The sequence below is a fragment of the Pogona vitticeps genome, chromosome 6 (genome assembly GCF_051106095.1).
Source record: "Pogona vitticeps strain Pit_001003342236 chromosome 6, PviZW2.1, whole genome shotgun sequence".
NCBI lineage: Eukaryota > Metazoa > Chordata > Lepidosauria > Squamata > Agamidae > Pogona > Pogona vitticeps.
In genome coordinates, this window is record NC_135788.1 from 6,143,294 (window position 1) to 6,169,109 (window position 25,816).

Below are 25,816 nucleotides of genomic sequence, written 5' to 3' on the forward strand. Positions count from 1 at the left end.
TACTGTACTGATGCCCAGGACACCAGTATGCTGGTGCGTTGAGCTGTTATTTCAAAAAGTGTTTCGTTTTCTTTCACTTTTGAGAAATGTTCTCTTTCTTTCGTGCCTTGTTTAGAACTTGAAGAGTCGAATCAAAAGTGTCCTCCATTCTTGAGGAAACTGGCGTTGAAGTTTCTTGTGTGGGAATGCTGCCCGCTATGGTCAAAAATAAAGAAGAAAGTGAGCTTTATTGTCATGGATCCATTTACTGACCTCATTGTCACACTTTGCATTGTGATTAATACTCTTTTCATGGCATTAGAACACTATAAAATGACTCCTCAGTTTGACTTTATGCTTTCGATAGGTAACATGGTAAGTGAATTCTGATAAGCAAAATATTGTTCTCTCTCTCTTTTCCTTTCCTTTCCCTTTCTTAGATTTCTGGGCAGACTTTCATCCACAAAACTGGGTTCATGCGTATGTGGTGCTGTTACATGTTATTCCTGGCGCAATAGGAAGCAAATGCGGTCCCTCTTTTTCTGTCTCATTCTCTCCACCCTCGAGATATTCTTGTCTGGAGAGGAAGTTTTCATTGGGTGCTGTAATGATTGCCCCTTGTCTCTCTCTGTGTGGGAACTATGCTTACGTACAAGATTATGCTCGTTTATTCCCAAAATTTGAACCCAGGTTTCAGAACCATATATACACACAGGAGCACATCCATGAATGCCAAATAAAATCTTGCTGAAAGGCTTCCTGGAATTGAACATAGTTGCCAGCTCAATGCTGAGCCCAAATGAACAGTCTAGATGAGTAGGTCATGGAATGCCCTCAAAGCTTTGAAATAAAGTGGGGGGAAAGTGCCCTTTTTATTTAATGCTTTTGGAATTATTATTGAGAAGAACAGGTAACCGTGTTTAGCCTTGCCACAAACAGACCATACTGTGGCAGCGTTGAAACTGACAATGTCATTTTGGTTTTAAAGATTTTCACAGGAATTTTTACTGCGGAAGTCATCCTGAAAATCATTGCAATGGATCCCTATAACTATTTCCAGCAAGGCCCCAATATCTTTGACAGTATCATTGTCTTCATAAGCATCATTGAACTCAGCATGCCCACTGAGACTAAAGAAGACGGCAAGGGGAAAAAAGGAAAGAAAGGAAACTTTACCGTTTTACGGACCTTGAGGCTGGTAATGAATCAATTTTCTTTGTTTGTTTGCTTACCTTTTAAAGGGAAAAATGAGACAGGGTTGCCAATTAGCTCTGCAGTATGTCATGCAGAGGGGTATTATCTGCTACACATTTACAAAGGAATGTGATAGAATATGTGCCTTACCAAGTAAGTTACTTTTAGACAAGGGAGACTGAATTATCCACTTCTCCAAGGCTCTCTGGAACATTCATGGCCAGGCAAGGGGTTGAAGGCAGTTGCCCATTACCAGCGTTTATCCTGTTTTGCTCGGGAGAGACACAGTTCTATGTTTGGATGGAGTTTATGAAGCAATGGCTACTCCAGCATGTCCCTCTATCTCCATCTTGGTAATGCAGGAGTAGATCCCAAGGCGCTTACAGGCTGCATGTGTCTCTCCAAGGCCATTTTTGTAACGTCCCTACTTCTGGCACTACTTCTAGAAGCACACCTCCAAAGGCCTGCAGCGCCAGTGCAGAAATCTGTCAAGATCATCTTCTTGGGCTTATTTTCTCTTCTGAAAGGAAATGAAACATGCTGTCCAGCAGAGCTTTATGATGTGCGAGGACATTCTGGGAAAATGATTGCCACCATTCCAACTTTAAAAAGAATTATACTAAGCAGAAGCCCCGGAAAGCTACTCCTGTTAGCCAGAAAAGGCTAATTAGTTTGCTGCAGTTGGATGTCAAAACAAACCACAGTTTACTGTGACGGCAATGAACTGCAGCAGTTTACGATCATAATTTTTCTCTCTTTTTTTCTGGCTTGACCATGAGGTAGAATTGGGTGGAACTTTTTCCTTCCATTTTGATGAAACACAATTTGATGTTTTAACTGAAGCCAAAAAAAGTAAGGATAATAAGAATTGTTTGTTTGAAACTAATCAGCTTCAGCCTGTGGGCTATGAACCCAAAGGTTAAGTTATCCACAATTTAGGGTTCAGAGGTATGCTGAACTGTGATTAAAACAGAACTGGAAGTTTCCTATTTTTTCCTGCCATGCCAGAGGAGAAAATAATGCACAGAGAGGTTTGCTAAGGCTCATTCCATTGATAAAATATAGTTTTCCATTACATCTGACTACAGTACCATGTTCAAGAGTGAATGAAAGGATGGGATGAATCTCAACAATTGGATAGACAGTATTTGTGAATAGATACAGAAACTAACCATTTTTTTTTACCAACTCTGCTTTTAACAGTACTACCTGATGTCTCTGTTCTCTAATGAGGTGATACTTTTCTTCCAAACAGATGCGAGTCTTCAAATTGGCAAAGTCTTGGCCAACCTTAAACACTCTTATTAAAATCATTTTAAACTCAGTAGGTGCTCTGGGCAACCTGACCCTCGTGTTGGCCATTATCGTCTTTATCTTTGCCGTATTTGGAATGCAGCTATTTGGGCAAAGCTATTCCATGAATTGCAAAAGGATCGCCTCAAACTGCAAGCCACGGTGGCATATGCGGGATTTTTTGCATTCTTTCCTTATCATTTTCCGGATTCTGTGCGGAGAATGGATCGAGACGATGTGGGACTGCATGGTGGTGGCCGACATGTCCATGTGTCTCCTTGTCTTCTTGCTCGTCATGGTGATTGGAAATCTTGTGGTGAGTTTTCAGATACCTTTTGATGTTTTCTCCCATGGGCAACTGTGTGTGTTTTGCTGCCAATGAAATGGAGAAATGTCTGTGAGAATATCCTGATCATGAAGTCTTGTTCTAATAACAGAAAGAAGTGCATGGAGGAAGGTTGGTGGAATTTCCAAAACTGTATCCTGGTCTTCTTTTTTATTATGTTTTGTTTCAAGCCATTAGTGAATTAAAAGAAACATCATCAGAATGAGACTCGCGGAGAAAGGAAAAGCTATTCTAGGCATGTAACTGGGAACTCTGAGAAGGTTGATCGAGCCGTCGTTCCTGTCTCTTATTTTATACAAATCACACCTACATTTGTACGAAAATATCTATTTTATTGAAATGTGTCCATCCTACATATGTTCTCAAACCACTCTGAAAGAATCAATACGATTTTGAGAACAAATGTTCTTTTGACCATGAAATGTATCCATCCAGGCCTGTTGCATGATCTTCAGGATAGGTTTTGCATGTAAAAGATTATGCCAGTTTTCTTAGGATTGTGGGGATCCCACATTGGCTACCACCGACGACATCAGCAATGTGTTCCACACAGTCTTCTCTATACAGACATTGCTGATGTCTACACCTAGTCTATGCAAACCTTCTCAGTGATTTAGGACTCTGGCTCCCAGCGGTTGGGAGTTCGATTCCTCGCTGTGCTTCCTGGACAGGCGCTGGAATGGATGATCCATATGGTCTCTTCCAGCTCTGCAGTTCTCAGATTTATTTATATTTATTCATACGGAATGGCTCAATAAGAAAATATGAAGTGAAGATTTCTATATTTCCATCTTGAATGATATTGTTATTGCTGTTAAATTGTTTTTTCGATATGTCAGATTGCTTTTAGTCTATTTTTATTGTTAGCCGCCCAGAGTAGACATTGTCTAAATGGGCCAGGTATAAGCTTAATAAATAAACAGTTCAGTTAACAGTTGCTTTCTGGTCGCAATCCAAACCCTGGAAGCGGTGGACTGCTCAGAGCAGTGTACTGGCTGAAACAACCAGGAAATCCATAGGGGAAAACAAAGTGATCGGGTAAACCTCTATTTTAGTGGCAGCATCTGGGAACACTGAAGTTGCTTGTTTAGTGTGAACCATGAAGGCCACAAAGAGGAAATGGCATGTAAGAGTCTAACTTTGCTGGCTTGCATGCCTCCCCTCCCTCTTCCATGCAGTAGACAACAAACTGTGTTGTCGCTGTCCTTCTATGGAGGGCAACTATCCATCGTGTCCAAGCCAGAATCAGTTAAAGGCACATCATAACAAGAAATGTCTGTCTTGTTGATAGGCTCTACTGTGCACCACACACAGACGCTAGTGTTAAGCACTTCTCTCTTGTCAGAAAAAATAATAATGCTAGAGATATTGACAAAACATGTGCTTTTCCGTTGCTTTGAGGTTCTCAACTTGTTCATTGCCCTGCTGCTAAACTCCTTCAGTGCGGACAGCCTCACCCAGCTTCCAGAAGATGACAGGGATGCTAACAACCTGAAGATCGCCTGTGCTCGGATACACAAAGGGCTTCACGGAGCAAAACAGAGGGTGCTGGCTTTTTGTTTCAAAGCATTTAGTTATAAGAAAAAAACAGCCCAAAAGAAAATCAAATGCGATGCCGAGAAAAATGGTTTGGAACCTGGGAAAGAGGGTCACCATTCCAAAGAAAGTTACAGCAATACGGAGAAGGAGAAGCATGGAGAAGAATGCTCGGTTAATATGCTGGATGATTTCATTACCAATCCTAGTGTGTTTATCTGTGTTCCTATTGCCGATGCTGAGTCAGATAGCGAGAGTTCTGAAGGGGCTCACGATAAGCAGATCCCAGTTGTGGAGACGGACCATACTAAGCAGGTAAGGAGATATCCTGAGATCTTATTTTCATGATCAGAGAAAGACTAAGAAATGTTGACATGGCTCAGAACAAGACAGAATAATACAAGAGTTGTGTTTTTATACAGTATTCTGTCCCGTTCCCCCAATGTTTTGGCAAAAATCAATACGGCTGAGGGCCAAAACTAAATGAAATGCTAGTTTTGCAATGAAAAGCTGATATACTGTTTTCTCTCATCGGATGCACTCCTTCAAAGCTGCTACATCTACACGATCAGCTTGCCAATGAACCCAGTGACTAATCCCCAAGCAAGAGCTAACTAATTTGCAGCTTGTAGAGCCGAGCAACCAGAAACTAGAATAAATAAAGCATAGGGGATACTGGTCTGTTACTCTCAATGGATGAGGCAAATAGCTGTTGTGGTGGGTGTGTATATATTCAAAGTCTTTCTCCTCATAATTTAGTTTACCCCATCTTAGAAAAAAACAGCACAGGAGACTCCTGTTTCAAAAAAAAAAGGAACTCTTTTAAATTCGGAAATCCCAAAATCATCACCACTCCATGCAAGGGTTTGTTTTGCTTTTTGCAAGTCGTTTGGGGGCTTATTTAAGTTTGCTTACTCAAGTAGTAAAGCTGCCAACAGCTCTTCTTGCCTTTCTGTGCAAAAGGGGAAAGGGTATCCCTGCTAAAGGAGATCTATTTCACTCCCTGCTGCCAGGAGACTCAAATCATAGAAGCCTTCCCTTTCTTCACTGGTGGTTTCTGATATCCATGTGGAGCAGGAAACACAAGAGGCAAGAGGGATGTTATTCAGGAAGGATTTGAGCTTGATCACCTATTGAGAGAATAAGTGATCACACCCTCATTCTTTAAAAGGGGGGGTGGGGGATACTGTAAAGACAGTGCGATTTCACAGGGATTCTTGCTGGATCCCAATTTGAACAAAACACATGCAAGCATTAACGACTGGCTATCATAGCAGTAAAGCAAAACAGACATTCCAATCTCTATGTCAATGGTCCCTAAGCCACTTATAGCAAGTAATGTCTTGGTTCCCAGGCCACCATTGTCCCAGTGGCCTACATGATCATCCCTTGTTATTGTTCACTCGTTAAATCGTGTCTGACTCTTCCTGACCCCATGGACCAGAGCATGCCAGGCCCTCCTGTCTCCCACTGCCTCCCAGAGTTGGGTCAAATTCATGCTGGTAGCTACGATGACCCTGTCCAGCCATCTCATCCTCTGTCGTCCCCTTCTCCTCTTGCCTTCACATTTTCCCAACATCAGGGGCTTTTCCAGGGAGTCTTCTCTTCTCATGAGATGGCCAAAGTATTGGAGCCTCGGCTTCAGGATCTGTCCTTCCAGTGAGCACTCAGGGTTGATTTCCTTCAAAATGCATAGGTTTGTTCTCCTTGCAGTCCAGGGGATTCTCAAGAGCCTCCTCCAGCACCACAATTCAAAAGCATCCATCTTTTGGTGGTCAGCCTTCTTTATGGTCCAGCTCTCACTTCCATACATAGCTACTGGAAAAACCGTAGCTTTGACTATTCGGACCTTTGTTGGCAAGGTGAGGTCTCTGCTTTTCAAGATACAATCTAGGTTTGTCATCGCTTTCCTCCCAAGAAGCCGGCGTCTTTTAATTTCGTGGCTGCTGATCGTCTGTAATTCATGACTAAACAAAGGGAGATAAAAATGTCCCTGAGTTCCCATCCTGAAGGTCCCTAAATGAGCCTGATTGAGAGATGCCATCAGTCAGCAGCAGCAACACTATGGATATCACCAACTATCTATCTTATGATATTAACCCCTCTTCTGACATGTGCCCTTTCTGGCATGTTGTCAGACTGTAACAGGAAGAACACATACGTTGGGTTTGTGATGCCCTGTAATTGTGCAGTTAAATCTATTGGGACACTTGTGGGTTTATATATTGTGCCATAGTGCCTAGAGCAGTGGTCCCCAGCCTTGGGCCTCCAGATGTGCTTGGACTACAACTCCCAGAAGCCTTCACCACCACCTCTGCTGGCCAGGATTTCTGGGAGTTGAAGTCCAAGAACATCTGGAGGCCTAAGTTTGGGGACCACTGGCCTAGAGCACTCTCTCGGTGGTCTAAAGCATAATTATGAAAACAGCAACTTGCGCCCCCCCCCAGCTTTTATTGAACTCAGAACAATGCGAGGTTGAGTCAACTCTTGAACCTGACCCTGGGATTGAACGCCGGTTGTGAGCAGAGGTTTGACTGCAGTACAGTACTGCAGTTTAACCACTGTGCCATGGGGATCGTTAAACCTCTTTTTCCATATGTCATAGTCTTTCAGGTCCTACTCGCTGTCAAGCTGTTTTTAAAACACTGATGGGCACGAACCCACACAAATCCGGCAGTTTTAGTTTTCAGTGGTGGCAAAAAAATATATGTTTATTCAAACAAAAATGAAATCATGAAATCATTGTAGTGAAAACTGGTGGGATGTAATTCTCAGCAGGAGAACCAGCTCCGACTGAGAGGAGAACGCACCAAGAACTCTGAGGAATGGAAGCGAACATCTGAAACCAGCTCTCCTGGGGAGTTTAGTGCACAGTGGAAAGCTCGATCCCCATCACCAGGAGGAAAAGAGGTAAGAGTCATCCACCAATATAAAAGAAGAAAATTGCCCACGATAGTGGAGATCTTCGCATGCTGCAATCACAGTGAGTTTAGATTGTAACAACAATCTAGAATCATTGAACGGTAGAGCTGGAAGGCACACACACACACACACACACACACACGGTTCATCAACTTTGCATATAAAACATCCCCAAGAATTGACCAGCACCATTATTATTTAATTCTATGAATTCAGATCTAAGCCGGTAGCATTGAATGTCTTCATTTGCTACATTAACTAACATTTGAAGGTGATATGAAAGCCTCTGTACCCCTCATTTGATAGGAAAATACAGATCTGACATTTGGAAAATGTGGGTATCTCGTCCAGATTTAGTCACTTCCATTAGCTCCATGGGGTCAAGCTGCTGGTACCTGCTCGCAAGGAAAACTGAATGCTATCTCTGTTTGAAGGTTGATCTTAGCAGCTGCTCAGAAGGCAGTACTGTGGACATACATGACCCTGATGAATACCTGAAGCATGTTCCTGAACTTGCTGAGGATATAATGGAGCCAGATGATTGTTTCCCAAGAAGTAAGGATATACTTAGTCAATTTGTTCTTGGCAGAACTATGTAATTTTGGGATCATAGGACTGTCGCTAAAAAGGACCACTCTGTGTTTCTTCTAATGTATGATGATGGTTTATAGCTATAAAGTGATGTCATGATATAAAGCATGCAGGTTTATGTTTCCGGTTTTGTAACTGCCCTCACCAGCATTGTTAACTTGTATAATGGTTGCACCAACCCCATGCTATGTATAATTTATGATATGTTTGTCTCAGGATTTACTCGCCATTATCCTCGGTGTTCCGTGAATACTGCTAAATTTCCTGGCAGAACATGCTGGAATCTGAGAAAGACATGCTACCGAATTGTAGAACACAACTGGTTCGAAAGCTTCATTGTATTTATGATTCTGCTGAGTAGTGGGGCTCTGGTAGGTTCACTCCTCTGATCCCCGTGTTTTAAACTGGCACTTAACCATTACGCACGACAGAGCAGAACAAAGAAAAAGTAGCAGAAATCCTGTTGCACAGCTCTGCGTGCATAAGGGGGATAACATCGTCATCAACAGCAAATCACCTCTGATTAAAGACAATTTCAGGGAGCACACAATTCGTACACAATTCATACACAATTCATACACAATTCATACACAATTTATACACAATTCATAAGTTGTGTTCATCCCAAAACTGCCCAGGGAAGCCTTTAACTTCCCAGGATACGTTCCTTTTCTCTCTCATTCTCATCTTAGACTCTGGCTTTGTGAGATTTTTGTTTTTAAAAAAGCTTTCCATAGTTCTTAATCTCTTCCTCTGTTTACTTTCCTACAAAAAAGTCCGTTGTAATGTTTGATACAATATCTATCCCAGTTTTACAGAATTAGGTTTAGTCCTGGTGTCTTGATGATGTGGAAAATTTCATCAGAGCAACTGGTCATGTGTCCCTTTGATCCATGTCCTTTCATTCCATCTGATTAGGTCTAAGAGAAAGGGTATGACTGGGTGGGTCCAGGGCAGAGCTAAGGTATCTTGGTGCCAGGAGTTGTATGTCCTGTTGTTAAAAAGGCCACCGTGCCCCACTCTTGAAGAAATGTAGCCCAAATCCCTTGGTGTTCATCAACTACATCCCAATTGCAAATATTCCATTTACTGTATATTGGAATATAAATGGAATATTTATTCCACCAACTTCCAGAGTACTAGGAGGACATTGATTATCATGATCCATTTCACCCTGGGTTCAAGGCTTGGGCCCTGATAGATTATATTTGTCTCAAAAGGGACAGAGAAAATATACTTTATTGCTCCTTCTCAGTTTCTTCATGACTGTTCATAGCTCCAACTATGACATTCTCTCAGACTATATTTAAAGGACTGGATTTGCTCCTTCTTTATAAGAGTACGCCCAATCCAGTGCGTAGGGCTAAACCCAGAGAGTATCAATGAACTACTCTTACAGGTTCAAGGTTTTGACATAAACAGCTTAAGCCTGAGCTTTTCTGAGCTACCCCATATTTGCCAATACATATTATCCTTCTTCTGTACTGCTTTTCTTGTGTCTACTAAAAACATTCACTATACTTAAACCACATTTAGGCAATTCCCTGCCAATTCATATTAAGCAAGATTACTTCTGTCTTTTTCCATGCCTTGCTCAAAACATTTGTTTCAATGCATGCTCTCCCCTGTCTGCAACCCAGCCCTGTGTTTCTCCCATTGCTTTTAAGGCTGATTATTAACAATGGCTGAAATCCTGTTGCTAGAAGTTACACCACATAAGGCAGAAGAGATCATCAGTCATGACGGTTTTTCAGAAATTAATGTTCTGGTTTCTCACGGCCCCCAACAGCTTCCCCATTGATGGAAGGGGTCCTTGGGAGTTTTAGTGGTGGGGTGGGTCAGAAATGTTTCATTTCCAAAAAATCACTGCAACTGATGATGACACTATCAGCCATATGTGGCGTAAGTTACACAATAGGATTTCAGCCATTGTAATATTATTTAGTCTATCCTACTGGGTCTCTGTGTGGTTCACCTTTCAGACATTTGTCAAGAATTCGGCATAATATGATTTTAAAAGGGGGGGGGTAAAAACACACCTTTTTGGTCTGGCGTATGATGCCCTGCTGCTATTATTTTTAATATGTATACTTGCTGCTTTTAATGGTTTTTAATGTATTGTAGAGCTGGCTTATATGATTTTATGGAGCTATTTTTTGCTGAACATGATTTTACCTGTTTTTATTCTGTCAAAAAGTTTATAAGCCACCTCAGCACTATCTTTTAGTGGAAAGGCATGGCATAAATGTAATCCATAAAAAGGTGAACATTTCCGATTAAATAAATAAATGACGAGGGCAGTGCATTGTAAAAGTTAATTCTGTTTGATGGTTAGCTAAGATAGACCTTCTTGTTTCAGGCATTTGAAGATATTCACTTGAACGGAAGGCCAACCATTAAAATTATGCTGGAATATGCGGACAAAATATTCACTTATATCTTTGTCCTGGAGATGCTGCTGAAATGGGTGGCTTATGGATTCCACAAATATTTCACAAATGTTTGGTGCTGGCTTGATTTCCTCATTGTAGACGTAAGTACTGCATTTGGAAAAAAATGTGGAATTCATTACTTCAGCTTTCAAGAGAACGTGACTGAGCCGTCCTGCAATTTACTTGCCAAGGATGTTTTTATAATAATTGTTAATTGCTTTCCCAGCCACCATAGCTTCTAAAGCAATATATAATAACATTAATCTAAAACAGTATTTAACAAAAGTGTACAACCATTTTTAAAAAGTCAATTAAACTAGTTTTTTTAACATTCAATGTGGATTATTATAATGGTTCTTGTGGGTTTTTCGGGCTGTGTTCTGAAGGTTGTTCTTCCTAACGTTTTGCCAGTCTCTGTGGCCGACATCTTCAGAGGACAGGAGTAGCACTCTGTGCTCTGCTGCAGTTTGTTTGGAGAGTTGAGTATTTATAGCTGTGGGATCAGCCTTTGTCTTTTTCAGGAGATGGGTGATTATGGTGATCAGTGTGTTTTTGTTGTGGGTGTATTGTTGTGATAAGGAGGATTATTATAGTTTGCTAGAAGTATAATTGATAGAAGCTCAAATAGGATGAAGCCAGTGAAGAGGATGTTCTATAGGCAGAGCAGTGCTACAGAAACCTGTCTTTTTCCATCGAGTAGAAGAGACTTTACTATAGTTCAGACCACCTACAGTCTGAGCCTCCTGTACCATTTCTTTTAGAGACATAGGACTAACGTCTCAATATGGTTTGCATTAAAACCTTCCTTTCCCTTCTTCTCTCTCCAAAGTTCTGGCTGTCAGAGGCAAAATCAATGCGGTGGCGTTTGCCATCTCTTTTGCTATACAAGCACCTTCTGCCCTTCTGTTTCATAAAATATTTTGGTTATGAAGCCTGTGTAATATATACAGAGATTAGCATGGCTATTAGTATACGGAAAGGCTTATTACTGAGTAAGCCTGCACACCTTTCCAACACATGATACCTCTGGACATTGCTCTTTCACCTTATCAGTCATCAATCTGTAAAACAACATGGCTTAGCCTGCAGAATTTCCTCACATTTGCCTCAGGTACCTTTTCTCTGCCCCTCCTCTCTCAGAATTCTGACAGGAAAACTGCTGTGCAGCCCTGATGCGTGTTGGTGATATACTTACCTTGCTTGAAAGAGCCACCCGTCTCTAACAAGCTGAAAGAAAACAGACATTTGTTCATTTCCAATTATTAGCAAAGGAAATACTAAAGGATTCTAGCTTCAGAATGAAGAACGGAGGCAGCATAAGCTTTCTCCTGTACGATTCCAGCGTGTATAATATTTAAGAGCATTTGAGCCCTTGCTCATAAGTGTGTGAAGTCAACCAATAGTTTTCTTCCATGATAAATATGAATAATGTACCTAGTCCCCCCCCCCAATTTCATTGAAGCATATGCATTTTGTAAAATGAGGAAAAGAAAGGTTCACTGTGTCAATTCACTTCTTAACTTCAGTGTATCAACTCTTGTTAATCAGGTACTGCTGTATCAATGTTTATCAGATATTTTTTCTGAATTCTGGCACATTTCTACGTATTATCACGTATCATCAGTGTGCAATAGCAGAACCTTTTGTTTTTGAGATTGGCCTTTTGTGCCACTTTTATCTGCACCTCTATCTATCTGTAAATGGAAACTTGAGGTATGTCGTTCAAGGATTTCCTGTGCTGTTCCTCAGACTCATCTCTAGATTGCGCCTCTCGTATCTGAGAAACTTGTGTTTATTTATTTAAAATATTTTTACCCCGCCTTTCTCCTTAAAAGGACCCAAGGTGGTTTACATCATTAAAAAGGCAATATTTAAAAGCCAAAAGCAGTAGGTAACACTAATATTAAAAAAGAATTGAACAAGAATCATATTAAAAATGCTCGATAAAATCAATACTAAAAACACATTTAAAAGCCACAGAGCACAACACACCTCTGTTAGGATTTTGGTTTGATTTCAGAATAATTACATGAAGTTTTGAAGCCAGAATAGAGATAGATTAGTCAGATTGATACTCAATATTGTTGCTTTAAAATCCAACTGGAAGTCATTTGTGAGTATGTGTGTGTATACAATGCTAGAGTGACTAACAACATAGAAATGCTGAACTATTATAGCAAAACATTCTGGCTTCCGCCTTCTGCAGCTGCTCAGAATCAAGTTTGCATACTTTGATTTAGAGTAGTTGAAAAATGCAGAAACATGAAGTGTTTTGATATAACACTTCAGTACTTCTTCTTTGTTAGTCTCCCTAATAAGTATTTGTTCTAAATGATTAATTGCAATCTTCTGAAATACACAACAAACGTACTGTTGTTTTACCTGCTGTTCAGTGCTTTAATCTGTCTTTCTACAGACATGTTTACTTTTTTGTTTATTTTACAGTGGTGCCTCGCATTACGATGTTAATTCATTCCAGCGAAATCACTGTAGAATGAAAATATCATAAAGCGAAATTAAAAAGCCCATAGAAACACATTAAAACCTGATTAATGTGTTCCTATGGGCTTGAAACTCCAGCGAAGATCCTCCATAGCATGGCCATTTTCGCTGCCCGTGCAGCGAGGAATCCGTCCCAGAAAAGAGCGGGGAGCCATTTTTTTAAACCCAGTGGCCATTTTGAAACCGCCGATCAGCTGTAGGAAAATCATCGTTTTGCGAGAATTGGTTCCTGAAGCAGGGAACTGATCATCACAAAGCGAAATCCCCCCATAGGAAACATTGTTTTGCAATCGCTTTTGCGATCGCAAAAACTTTCTCGTAATGCGATTTTGTTGTAAAACGGATCGCTCCTCTTGCGAGGCACCACTGTATACCCTGCCCATCTAGACCAATGGTCTACTCTGGGCGGCATTACAAAATTTTAAAAACAATAGAACCGATAGACATGCAAAAATCCAAGTTGTTAAAATGGAAATATTAAGATAGAGCAGGAGGGAAAGCCTGCCCAAATAGCCATGTCTTAAGTTTACTTCTTTAATTCTTACTACAGTAATTCAGAAGGCATTCAAGCAAGCCAATGCATTAAAAAGGTTATCATACTGAATTTTGCATCCAACTGCTCAAAGTATGGCCCTTGAGTTGCAATTTGAGGGAAGGGGGAACGGACTCAAAATGCTCAATTACACCCATCCAGGAGAGATTAATGAGGTGCCCAGGCTTCTGGAAGTTGGCTACTGCTGGTCCTATTATGGATTTCAGCCTATAATTGAAATTAAGTGCCATCAAGTTGATTCCGAGTTATAGTGATCTTCTCAGGACTTTCTAGTGGTAAGGTATTCAGAATGATTTCTCATTCCCTCCAATATTGGTGCTCTGAGCCTGTACAGCTCATATAAGGCCACACAAGTGGTAGAGTGTGTAATCTCATAAGACGGACGCACACGCACCGGGTCATCTTGGCTGGTTCTTCTCTGGGAGGCACCGTGGGCCTTAAAACCCCTGGCATGGGGCTCCCCAAACCAGCTCTTCCCACAGAGTTGTGTCAGCCTTACATCTACGCTAACATCTGTTTCTATCTCTCTCTGTATAAACCTGTGTGTATGATGCATAATAAAACCCTACTCATATATTTTATATTCCAAATTCTTTCTCCAGGTCTCTTTAATCACACTGGTAGTAAGTCTTGTTGGGATATCTGACATAGGCCCCATGAAATCTCTCCGAACCCTACGAGCTTTGAGGCCATTACGGGCCCTGTCACGATTTGAAGGGATGAGGGTAAGAAAGCTCGCAGTGAATATTAGCTCTCTGAAAAGGTATTGATCTTTAAGTTGCTTCTGTGGTGGTGAGGCTTGTGGGATGTGGTAAAAGGGAATAAGGATTAGAGCACAGATTCACAGAAGGTAAATCAGAGACTTTACGATGGCCTTGCGCTTGGGCCATTGAGGAGGCTTTGTTACTCTCAGACATGACAAGAGTACTTATCAACAAAACTTGTGGAATGTCATTGTATGGAGACTGCTGGGTTAGGATTTAAAGGATCAATATTCATACTGCCTTATTAATACCAATTTCAAGGTAAGTTCTATTAACTCCAGGAAAAGAGGGTTAGCCACCTCTGAGTGCAATTCAGAAGGCATTCAAGCAAGCCCATGCATTAAAAGGGTTTTCATATTGTCTTCTCTACATTTGGCACCAGATTCTTGCAATTAAGCTCTATTACGTGTAATGACTCCTTAGTATTGTCTGTGAACAATCAAATGGGCTATTTTTTAAATCTCTAAGGCACTTAACCATTCAGTTCCATCATACATACAAGAGCCTCTATATGACCTGCACCATCACGATTCACAAAAATCTTGTTGATTCACGATTCACAAAATCTTGTTGAGGTTTATTAGCTGTGGACCAAACTGAGATAATAAGGAGCAGGACCATTAAGCTTGTTACAGAAGTCCCTCCCATGGACATTGTTTGTTTGGATGAAAGCAAATTCTGCTCATCTATAACAGCTTCCCCATGAATAGGAACATTTGGTATACATGCTGAACCCATGAATATTCAATTCGAATCTGAAACATCTATATATTATGTGGAGACGGTAAAATAGAATAATACATATTCATATCTGGAATATGAAATAGGGACAGCTATCCTTAAATGGGATGGATTTAATGTAAGGTATACTGTACAATCTGTGTAATTGAAAATGTATTATCTAGTTCCTGTTTGTTTCTTTGCTTGTTCCTTGAAAACCCAAATGTCAGAGTCCTCTCATGTATAATCTATAGGGAATGGGTTCAAAGGTTTCTGTGACAGGATGGACAAGAGAGTGTACCCATGGATCCAATATCAATGGAGCTGAAGCAACTTATGTCTGAACAGAGCAGAGGATTAAAGCTGTTGCAGAGAGCATCAAATTTGTCAGAGTAGCTGGTGAAGCAGATACAGTTTAAAGACTGCAGTCTTCAAACCAATTATCTTAAAGTAGCACAGATAATAAGACTATTTCAGGAGGACCCCAGATTAGGCTGTTTAAAGAGCATGGCTTGACCTCAGCTAATAAGAGGGGGAAAAAAACTCTGAAACTAGTGGTGTTGCTGGAATGTGTAATTTGCTAGGCTGGAATATATATATATTTGATATACCATTCACACAAATTAGACAAATAGATAATATGATAAATCCATAACATCTAACCATGTATATTCTATTTCATATCTGTAGCGTGTTTAAACTGAAATGAATTGGACTTAGTTGATGATAATCAACTAAGAATTATTGAATTAGTCGGCAGGTTTTGTAATGTCCTTTTGCTCATTATTCTTCTGTTTTCTTTCTCTCTTTCATTTCAATTCTTTTAAATTGCTTTTATCCCCCCCTCCCCTTGCCTCTTCCCCACCCAAGGTGGTGGTCAATGCCTTGATAGGGGCCATCCCTTCTATCATGAACGTTCTTCTCGTCTGCCTCATTTTTTGGCTCATCTTCAGCATTATGGGAGTCGGCCTGTTTGCGGGAAAGTTTGGGAAATGCATTAACCTGACGACATCAAGCTCTGAGACAAGTGAAATTGTGAAGAACATGTCGGACTGTGCGGTGTACAATAACAGTAGATTATACTGGGTAAACGTTAAAGTGAATTTCGATAATGTCGGTGCTGGTTATCTGGCGCTACTTCAAGTGGTAGGTTTATGCACGTAATTCACCTCCTCTTTCCTGTTCTGTGGCCTCCCTTCTCTCTTTCCCCGTTGACTTGGCTGTTTCTTCCATCTGACAGAAATAGAGGAAAAAATGTTCTGGTTACCCTTCTTTCTAATGGTAGAGTAACGTCCACAAGGGAGTAACTTGAAGAAGTTATGGCACTTCCATAAAGGTTAGATGAATCAAGATTGTAAAAGTCACGCTGTTTCTTTCTCAGGTCTTGAGATGTTGTAGCTATAATATTTTCAGTTGGCTTACCTCACAGAGTCTTTCAGGTCAATATTTTTAGGAATCCTTAGTCATGTTGAGTAAAGCTTTGCTTATTTCATCCTTGGAGCCGAGAATTGAAAAGCTTATATGGTTTTCACCCCACTAAATTTGATTAGAAGAGCTTTTGTGTGATTTAGGAAAGTTTCGTTAGGTTTTTATATATATCAAAAATGTGCAACTTTCTTTTTAAAAAGGACAACTTTTTGTGCAAACGCAGGTGCTAAAAGAGAAAACACTTTTTTGTGTTGGGTTTTTTTTTCTTCTAGTCTAATACATTTGGACGTGGTGGTGCTGCGGGTTAAACCGCAAAGCTTCTGGACTGCAAGGTGAAAAGGTCAGCAGTTCAATTCCACGCGACGGAGGGAGCTCCCGTCGCTTGTCCCAGCTCCTGCCAACCTAGCAGTTCAAAACCATGCAAAATAGGCACCACCACGGTGGGAAGGTAATGCCGTTCTGTGTCTAGTCACGCTGGCCACGTGACCACAGAAACTGTCTATGGACAAATGCTGGCTCTACGGGTTGGAAACGGAGATGAGCACCGCCCCGTAGAGTCAGACACGACTGGACTAAATGTCAAGGGGAACCTTTACCTTTAACTAATGCATTAGCAAAAAATGTCACAGTAGTGTGTGCTTGTGGCTTAGCAAGTACTGCTTCTTAAGATTATTTAACTGGAAATACCAGGAATTGAGGCTGAAACTCTATGCAGAACAGGAAATGAAATTATTTTCATTTCAACTGATCTCTCATTTAATTACTTTCTCTTCAGAAATGCAGATATCCAGGACTTGAACACTTTGGGCACGTCTACTATGGCTTTTTGGTGTTGGCTGGTGCAGTTTAAATAGAGTCGCTTGTGGATGCAGGGAAGCAATGATATTCCATTTGGCATGATCCTCATGTCCAGATGGCATTTTGACCTCAAGCAGCCCTCCAGCTCCTTCCACCATCAGTTGAATACTTCCCCTGCTTCTCGTGGAGCGGCAGGAAAAGTGATTTTTTTAAAAAATGTGTGTGCTAGATCATTGCTGATGTGCTGAATTGCTTAGAGTGTATTGGAAAAAAAATATTTTCTTTCCATTGTGTGTAGTGCCACACACTATATATAAATTAATCTGATTCAGCACATCAACAATGGTCTAGCAGATGCAATTTAAAAAAAAAATAATTTCACTTCCCCTGCCCCTCTGCTGAAGAACAAGGGAAGTGTTCAATTTGCTGATACAGTGGTGCCTCGCTAGACAGTTACCCCGCATGACGATTCTTCCCCATTGGAACGCATTAAACAGGTTTCAATGCATTCCAATGGGGAAATGCTTTTCGCTAGACAATGATTTCGCTAAACAGCGATTTCAGTGGAACCGATTATCATCGTCTAGCGAGGCACCACTGTATCCTGAAGGACCTTGTGCATTGAGCCACTTCATGATACCAGAAATTCAAACCGGAAGGAACCTTAACAGCTTTGAGAGCTGCAAGACTCGATCTGCGTCTGTTCCCAGTGATTGTGCACATTGGTAACAGACTAAATGAGACAACTGGTGACAAAAAAAAAGTAGTAGTCCCTGACAGGGACCTTAAAAAGGTGTGAGTTGGGGTGCTCTGAGGGCAAATTTGGAGAAATCGGTCCACTCTAGCGATGACATGGTGTGGTCACTGGGAAAAAAGAGTGAACCCATCCATTCCTGCAAAACAGTAAGCAGCAATATAAAGTGAATATAAAGAATCCAGATAACTCCTATTTCCTTTCCCTCCTCTTCTTCAGTAATCCTTATGACGTGCCGCTATTATATTTATTTTAGTTTCTGTTTCTCTAGGCCACGTTCAAAGGTTGGATGGATATAATGTATGCCGCAGTAGATTCAGTAGATGTAAGTCATTGTTTCATTCTTCTCTTTAGACTTTCTCCCACATAGTTTTGAATTAGTAGTATGAGAGAGTATATTCAGGTTAAAGTGCAATATTAGACAAACTGTGTAACTGCTACTAAAAATGGCAAAATTCTGTGTTTAGGCAGCTTGTTTGCTTATCTGCTCTTCACCCCCTACTTTTGTTTTTAATCCGGCTTTCTATTTTTTGCAGATAGAAGAGCAGCCCAAATGGGAGAACAACAAATATATGTACCTCTATTTTGTGATTTTTATTATCTTTGGATCTTTCTTCACTCTAAACCTTTTTGTCGGTGTCATCATTGATAATTTTAATCAACAAAAGAAAAAGATAAGTATCTCGACAGTGTTTCTGTTTCCTCCCCCATTTACAAGTCAGTGTAAGAGAGACAAGTACCATATTTTTCCATGTATAAGACAACCCGATGTATAAGATGACAACCCCAACTTTTCCAACCCCAAATGAGAACATTTGAACGCTGCTTTCCCCCTCCACTTCCTAAGCCCCACGAAAACAGGATCAAAGGGCTGCAGAAGTGGAGGGGGAAAGCAGCGATCTTAGGAAGTGTAGGGATAAAGCAGCAATGCTTTATGAAGTGGAGGGGTAAAGGGCTTCTGCGGCCCTTTCATCGCCGCTTTACCCTGCCACTTCCTAAGCCCCATGGAAAGTAGCGATCAAAGGGCTGCAGGATCCTTCCCCATTACTTCAGTGTATAAGACGACCCTAAATTTTTAGTCTAAAGATTTTAGATAAAAGTATCATCTTATACATGGGAAAAAAGGTATGCTATGAGCATGCATATTAGATTTCAGTTTTGTGCAGTGTAGAGTAGGATGATGATATCAGCCAGGTATGGAACATGCATAAAACAATGAGCACATTTCTTCCAGCCTTGGGCTGTGTGATATAAATTTCATAGACTGGGCAACAGCAGTCAAGAGATTGTGATTTGTCCTGGCTATTGTACGTTTTTTGTGGATCTCGATTTCTTCTTTTACACCAATCAGCATCCGTTCTGTTGTCTTGGCTTTGTGAAATAAGTTCTCTGCAGAAAAAGGACAAAATGAACAAAAAGACAAGAAAAAGAAATCCAAATGAAAAGAAATGGAGCTTTTAATTAAACTTGGAGAAGTGCCTTAAAACAACTTATAACCTGCACCCAATAATATTAAGTGCATTATTTCCTTGTACTTAGGCGGAGAGGACATCTTCATGACAGAAGAACAGAAAAAATACTATAATGCTATGAAAAAACTGGGTTCCAAGAAACCTCAAAAACCCATCCCAAGACCACTGGTGAGTGATTACTCCCTAACAGTTCTTCAAAGTGAAATATTCACAACAGAATAGCACTATACAATTCAATAACACTACAAATGTCCATTGATTTAATCAACCAGCAAATACTGATTGATTAGTGTGGGTCAATCTTCACTGGTGCTTATACTATCAATAATGTAGTATGAACTGGAGTTGTATGATTCTTGGTAGTATGAGTTTGGACTCAAGAGCCCAATTTGTTCAGAGTGACCGCCCAATACAGCCCGGAGGCCTATCCAGTTAGGGTCTCCCGTGGAAATCTAAATCTATGTTCTTTCCAAGCATATTTGGCTTGGGGAAAGTTCCACCCATCATTCACCAGGTATGAACTTGCTCTTAATTTAATGGATTTGATCATTCATTATGTTGCGTGAGAGATGATTTATCAGATAAAATCCGTAACTTAGAATTAATATAATTGCAGCAAGAAGGGTAACAGAATATTAGTCTTTGGAAGATTAGTTGCATTAGCCTAGTGGAGGACGGTTGGGATACCTTCACAAAGAATATGCTTTCCAACAGCACAATCCTGTGCAGTGGTACCTCGGCTTACGAAAATCTCCACTTGCGAATGATTGGACTTATGAACGGCTCCATTCGCAAAAGGTTGCTTCAACTTGCGAATGGAGCCTCGACTTATGAACAAAACACCCTGAAAAACTTTTTTAAAAAATGAAAAATTCTCCCTCTAGTGGTAGAGTATGGATTAACTTCCTATGGGAACTAATGCCTCTACCTACGGACAGCGGTTCGACATATGAACAAAAAACAGCAGGTGTGGATTAAATGGTTTTCAATGCGTTCCTATGGAAAAGTTTGCCTCGACTTACGAACTTTTCGACGTACGAATGCTGTTCCAATACGGATTAAGACTGTAAATCGAGGTACCACCAACGATTCCGACGTTTGCATCTAATTTGTCCATATTCTGGATTAATTATTTTAGTGTTAGTGAGACTCTCCAAGACGGGAACATAGGTTGATCTGGAACAACCTTCTAAAAAGAACGATTGCCTTTCATATTGCAATTAAATTCATTTTAAGGGCTGTCAGTCAGTTCAAGATTTTATCCTATTATTATCTCTCATACAACAGGTGAGCTGTCAAACAATTAAATTAAAAATAACTGTTTAAACATTCCGCTACAATCATATAGACGGCAGTAATAAAGGATCTCATATTTAAGTGCAAATACTGCAGCTTTGCCAACAGGTGACCTTGTAGAGATGAGTTTAAGGGGTTGTCTCCTTTACCCACAAACCCTTTTAAGACCTGCCCACTCTCTTCTATGTGATGGTAAAGAACTGGTTTTACAACTCACAGGTCTGCCACTGTCATATCCCAGTAAATTTTAACTCATTAACTGGAATGTATTATGGAAAGAGACTGTGTAGTGTAACTAACTCTTCTAATACACTGGATTTATATCAAATCCCCTTCCCCTTTTCCTTCCAGAATAAATATCAAGGATTCATATTTGATTTAGTAACTCATCAGGCTTTCGATATTGTTGTCATGATCCTCATCTGTCTTAATATGATTGCTATGATGGTGGAGACAGATGACCAATCCCCGGAGAAGACAAGCGTTCTTAACAAAATCAATATCCTCTTCATCACCCTCTTCACTATTGAGTGTGTCCTCAAGATGGTGGCTTTGAGATACTATTACTTCACCAATGGATGGAACGTTTTTGATCTGGTTGTTGTGATTATGTCCATTGTTGGTAAGTAGCCGTGGGACAATCTCCTTACTTTATTTTCTGGGAAGCCAGCCAGAGTTAAACATTTAAAGTTACATTTTGATTCCTTCTTAATAGAAATCAATGGCACCTGTAGCTGCATTATTATGAGTTTTATGGAAATACTACATACTTTGTCATCAAGGCAGCTTGTGATCTAAGTTGCGGGGGGGGACTGCATTCCAAAATTTTGGCTTGCGTTGACTTTCTGCTCAGGTCAGCTATGATTATGACCATAGAACCATAGAATAATGGAGTTGGAAGGGGGTCTATGAAGCCATTACATCCAACCTCCTGCTCAATGCAAGATTACATCTGACAGATGGCTGTCTAGCTTTCTCTTGAATGCTTCCAATGTTGGAGAGCTCACCACCTCCTGAGAAAATTAGGTCCATTGTCATACTGTTCTAACAGGTAGAAAAAAATTCCTGATATTCAACCAAAATCTGGTTTCCTGTATCTTGAGCCCACTGCGTTGATCGAGAACAGATCCTGCCCCTCCTCTGTATGACAGCCTATGAAGTATTTGAAGAGTGCTGTCATGTCTTCCCTTAATCTTCTTTTCTTCAGTGGTGTTAGAATTGATGGGGCTGGAATAGAAAAGTGTGTTGCCTCCCACTCACTGGTGGGTTGATCACACTCCTGTGAGAAAAGGCCAGGAGGCAAGACGGGTGATTTGGTCTGGGAAACCAAAAGGCCAGGTGCTGGAAACTGGATCCTCTCCTTTGCCCAAAGGGGGCATCAAGCTAAGCAGACAAGGAGTCTAAGCACAAGTCAAAGGAAATAAGACTGCATGGATTGGTGCAAACAACAGCCATGGATAAAAATGCACCAGATGATAGATTTGGGGTGTCTGAGTACTTTGGTATGAAGGTTCTCTCTCCTCATAAGGGCCTCCAGAAAGGCTAGCCTAGAAAAACTCTCAGAAATGGGTCTTTACTAGTGTTTAAACATGACTGGAATGTCATGTTTAAACATTATTTTGAAAAATAATTACGCAACACATGACAGCCTAGAATCATTGTCCCTCTTTTTAAAAGCTGTATTTAAATTTGTTAGGAAAAGATAGTTTCCACAACCATGTCTTGGCAGACGTACAATGGCAGAAATAATTTGATTTCTTTCATAACAAGCAGTAAGGAACAAAGGCTTGTTGAGGAATACCCTGACAAAATCCCCAGATTTTCATTGCTGCTTTTTCCTCTTCAGGCAATGTGCTGTCTGGCATTGTGGTTTTTTTCTCACCTACCCTCTTCCGGATGATCCGCTTGGTAAGGATCGGGCGAATACTCAGGCTCATCCGATCTGCGAGAGGAATCCGGACTCTGCTTTTTGCCTTGATGATGTCTCTCCCTGCTTTGTTCAACATCGGCCTCCTGCTTTTCCTGGTCATGTTTATCTATGCCATTTTTGGAATGGCCAACTTCGCCTATGTCATAAAGGAAGCCGGGATTGACGACATGTTCAACTTTGAGACCTTTGGCAACAGCATGCTCTGCCTCTTCGAAATCACCACGTCGGCTGGCTGGGATGGCCTCCTCAGCCCCATTTTAAATACCGGGCCACCATTCTGTGACCCAAACCTTCGTGTCCCATCAACTTTCTCTAAGGGGAACTGCGGGAACCCTGCAATAGGCATGATCTTCTTTGTTACTTACATCATCATATCCTTTCTCATCGTTGTGAACATGTACATTGCAGTCATTTTGGAGAATTTCAATGTTGCCACGGAAGAAAGCACTGAACCTTTAGGTGATGATGATTTTGAAATGTTCTATGAAGTCTGGGAGAAGTTTGATCCTCTAGCAACCCAGTTCATCGCGCACTCTAAGCTTTCTGACTTTGCAAATGCTCTAGCGGAGCCCTTACGCATACCTAAGCCAAACACACTTGAGATTACAGCCATGGATCTTCCCTTGGTGAGTGGGGACAGGATCCACTGCCTGGATATTCTCTTTGCTTTCACCAAGAGGGTGCTTGGGGACTCTGGAGATATGGATATGCTTAAGGTACAAATGGAGGAAAAATTTATGGCCGCCAACCCGTCCAAGGCTTCATATGAACCGATCAACACCACCCTTAAACGGAAGCACGAGGAGGCAGCGGCTACTTATATCCAGAGGGCCTTTCGGAGTCATTTGCTTCAACGCTCCATGAAGCAGGCCTCTTTCTTACATCGCCACAAAACCAGCGATGGGGATATTCTTGAAGAAGATGCTCCAGAAAAAGAAGGCCTTATTGCCATTCTCATGAATGACAAGTATATTGAACACCCCAACAAATCCAGTACAGCATCCTTAGAATCCATTCCTCCTTCTTACCACAGTGTTACCGGCTCTCTTAATGGTGGCTCAGAGGGGGAAACAGCTGAGTCTTCTAAAAGCAATAAATCCAAGAATGATCGGCTAGGTCCAGACAACAAACAAGGGATGTGATACGTAGATGTCTGTCTGTCATTTAGGTCACATTAAAATGAAGATGCCGTGCAACAGAATCACAAAGCAACAGCTGTCTTATTAAGCAAAAAACTGAAAAGAAATCTGAGGAGATCCTGAAAAAATATGACCATTTTTTGACCATACAGCCTTGGAAAGGTCTCTAAATGCAGATGAGAGATCTGTGAAAGGTCATATCAACCATTCTATCAGAATCATCTTCTTAGATTCAGATACCGTCTCTGTGGTGATCGGGCCGTTCTTCACTTGCTGTGGCAGGGTTGAGCTTACATCATCAACACAGATATTGGCTTGCAGTACCCCATGAGACAAGAAGGCCAGTTCTTGGTCAGTTCACAGAAGACTGAGTCAGTGGGCCAATCTAAAATTCCTGTCAAGCATTTAACTTCCTCTCACGCTCACTCACTTCCTGCACTTCTCATAATAGCTCTCTGGGAATCTTCTTAAAGTCTTTTTGATCAAGTTAGCTCAATTTCTGGATAGAGGATGGGGACTGGGGAGCCTAAGGTAGAACTTAAATGCCCACAATGGGAACATGCATGGCCACCAGAAGGCATGGGAAACAGCTCAATAAACTGAGCCACATAAAACACCGAAAACTGTATCTCTCATATATTCTCATGCAGTAGATGCCCGTACAGGCATTGAGACTGATGGGTCTGTTGGGAAAAAAATATGTCTCATCTATCAGTTTCTTCCTCACAGGTAAATTTGGGAAGGAGTATTTTTGTGGACATGGTGGTGCTGCTGTTTAAACTGTAGAAGCCTCTGTGCTGCAAGGTCAGAAGACCAAGCAGTTGTAAGATCGAAGCCACGCGACGGAGTGAGCTCCCGTCACTTGTCCCAGCTCCTGCCAACCTAGCAGTTCAAAAGCATGTAAAAATGCAAGTAGATAAATAGGTACCACCTCGGTGGGAAGGTAACAGTGTTCCGTGTCTAGTTGCACTGGCCACATGACCATGGAAACTGTCTATGGACAAATGCTGGCTCTACGGCTTGGAAATGGGGAATGAGCACCGCACCCTAGAGTCAGACACAACTGGACTAAAGGTCAAGGGGAACCTTTACCTTTACCTATTTTTGTGGGGGTGGGGTTGGGGGTACCAAGGGGAAGACAGAAGAAATGAAGTTCTTTGAGCTTTCTCATGCTCCCAACGTGTTCTTGATCCAAAATGGGTCTGAGTTTAAATGAATTAATTTTGGCCAGTCTAAATCAATCATAGATTAACTTGTTCTGATGTGGGGCTGTTCTTTAAATAAAGTAGAAAGAGGGCAGGATGCAAAGGTTCTGTAGGTGACTGGCAAGCACTGGAGTGATACGAAGTCATAATCTTACTGTTTATCTGGAAACATATACAAGCAATAGAGCTGACTCTAAAAATTTAAAGGGTAATGAACAAACATCCACGGATCAATGCTCTAAGGACTGTACAGATTTAGCCGTGATCTCCCTGTGTGAACAAGGTAGCCGTTGGCTGGTATGGGACTCCTTACTGGAAATGACCTAATATGATAAACATCTTACACATCACTGTATATATATCTGATTGTAGCCATGTTACTGACATTGCTGTAAAACAATAAACCAACCAATCAAAATCTTTATTGCTTAGCCCAGTGCCATCACAAGTAGAAATCCGGAAACAGGTGTAGGTGTTAAGAAAGCATCTTTTTAAAAAAAGGGGATGGGGGTGGGACTGCCCTTAATAGCATCTCAGAATCATAAGTTTAATATGTGGATGAGACCAACATGTTTAAAATTTAGCAGTTTGGGGCCTTCTTGGTGAGAAACGCAGGCTGATAATGTGTGAAAAGGTTCCTGGACAGAGTTTCAGGATGTTTTTAGGACCTTTCGAAGCAAATCATAGAATAAGGGAGCTGGGAGTGGCCTAGAAGCCCATCGAGTCCAACCCCAATTCCAAGGCAGGAATCCAAATCAAAGCAGATCTGACAGAGGGTGGTCCTATTTTCTCTTGAATTCCTATGGCATTGCAGCGCTCACCACCCTCTGAGGTCATGGGTCCCGTTGTCATACTGCTCTAACAGTTAGGAAGTTTTTCCTGATATTCAGCGTAAATCTGGCTTCCTCTAGCTTGAGCTGCTTTATTATGTGTCCTGCACTTTGGGATGATTGAGAACAGAT

At 41.1% G+C, this 25,816-nt stretch overlaps 1 protein-coding gene across 1 annotated transcript in view; it reads left to right on the top strand.

Moving 5' to 3' along the window:
• The window catches only part of LOC110071939 (sodium channel protein type 5 subunit alpha), a 34,577-nt gene extending 10,314 nt beyond the window's left edge, over positions 1-24,263 (top strand). Inside the window, exons 8-22 of the mRNA XM_078378168.1 lie at positions 116-354; positions 968-1,177; positions 2,429-2,782; positions 4,214-4,663; positions 7,124-7,258; positions 7,705-7,825; positions 8,078-8,232; positions 10,221-10,394; positions 13,951-14,073; positions 15,703-15,978; positions 18,084-18,137; positions 18,349-18,490; positions 19,352-19,452; positions 20,932-21,202; positions 22,427-24,263. Of these exons, the coding sequence (XP_078234294.1) occupies positions 116-354; positions 968-1,177; positions 2,429-2,782; positions 4,214-4,663; positions 7,124-7,258; positions 7,705-7,825; positions 8,078-8,232; positions 10,221-10,394; positions 13,951-14,073; positions 15,703-15,978; positions 18,084-18,137; positions 18,349-18,490; positions 19,352-19,452; positions 20,932-21,202; positions 22,427-23,652 (4,031 nt within the window). The 3' untranslated portion in view covers positions 23,653-24,263. The remainder of the gene's footprint in view (positions 1-115; positions 355-967; positions 1,178-2,428; positions 2,783-4,213; positions 4,664-7,123; positions 7,259-7,704; positions 7,826-8,077; positions 8,233-10,220; positions 10,395-13,950; positions 14,074-15,702; positions 15,979-18,083; positions 18,138-18,348; positions 18,491-19,351; positions 19,453-20,931; positions 21,203-22,426) is intronic.
• Positions 24,264-25,816: the final 1,553 nt, after the last annotated feature.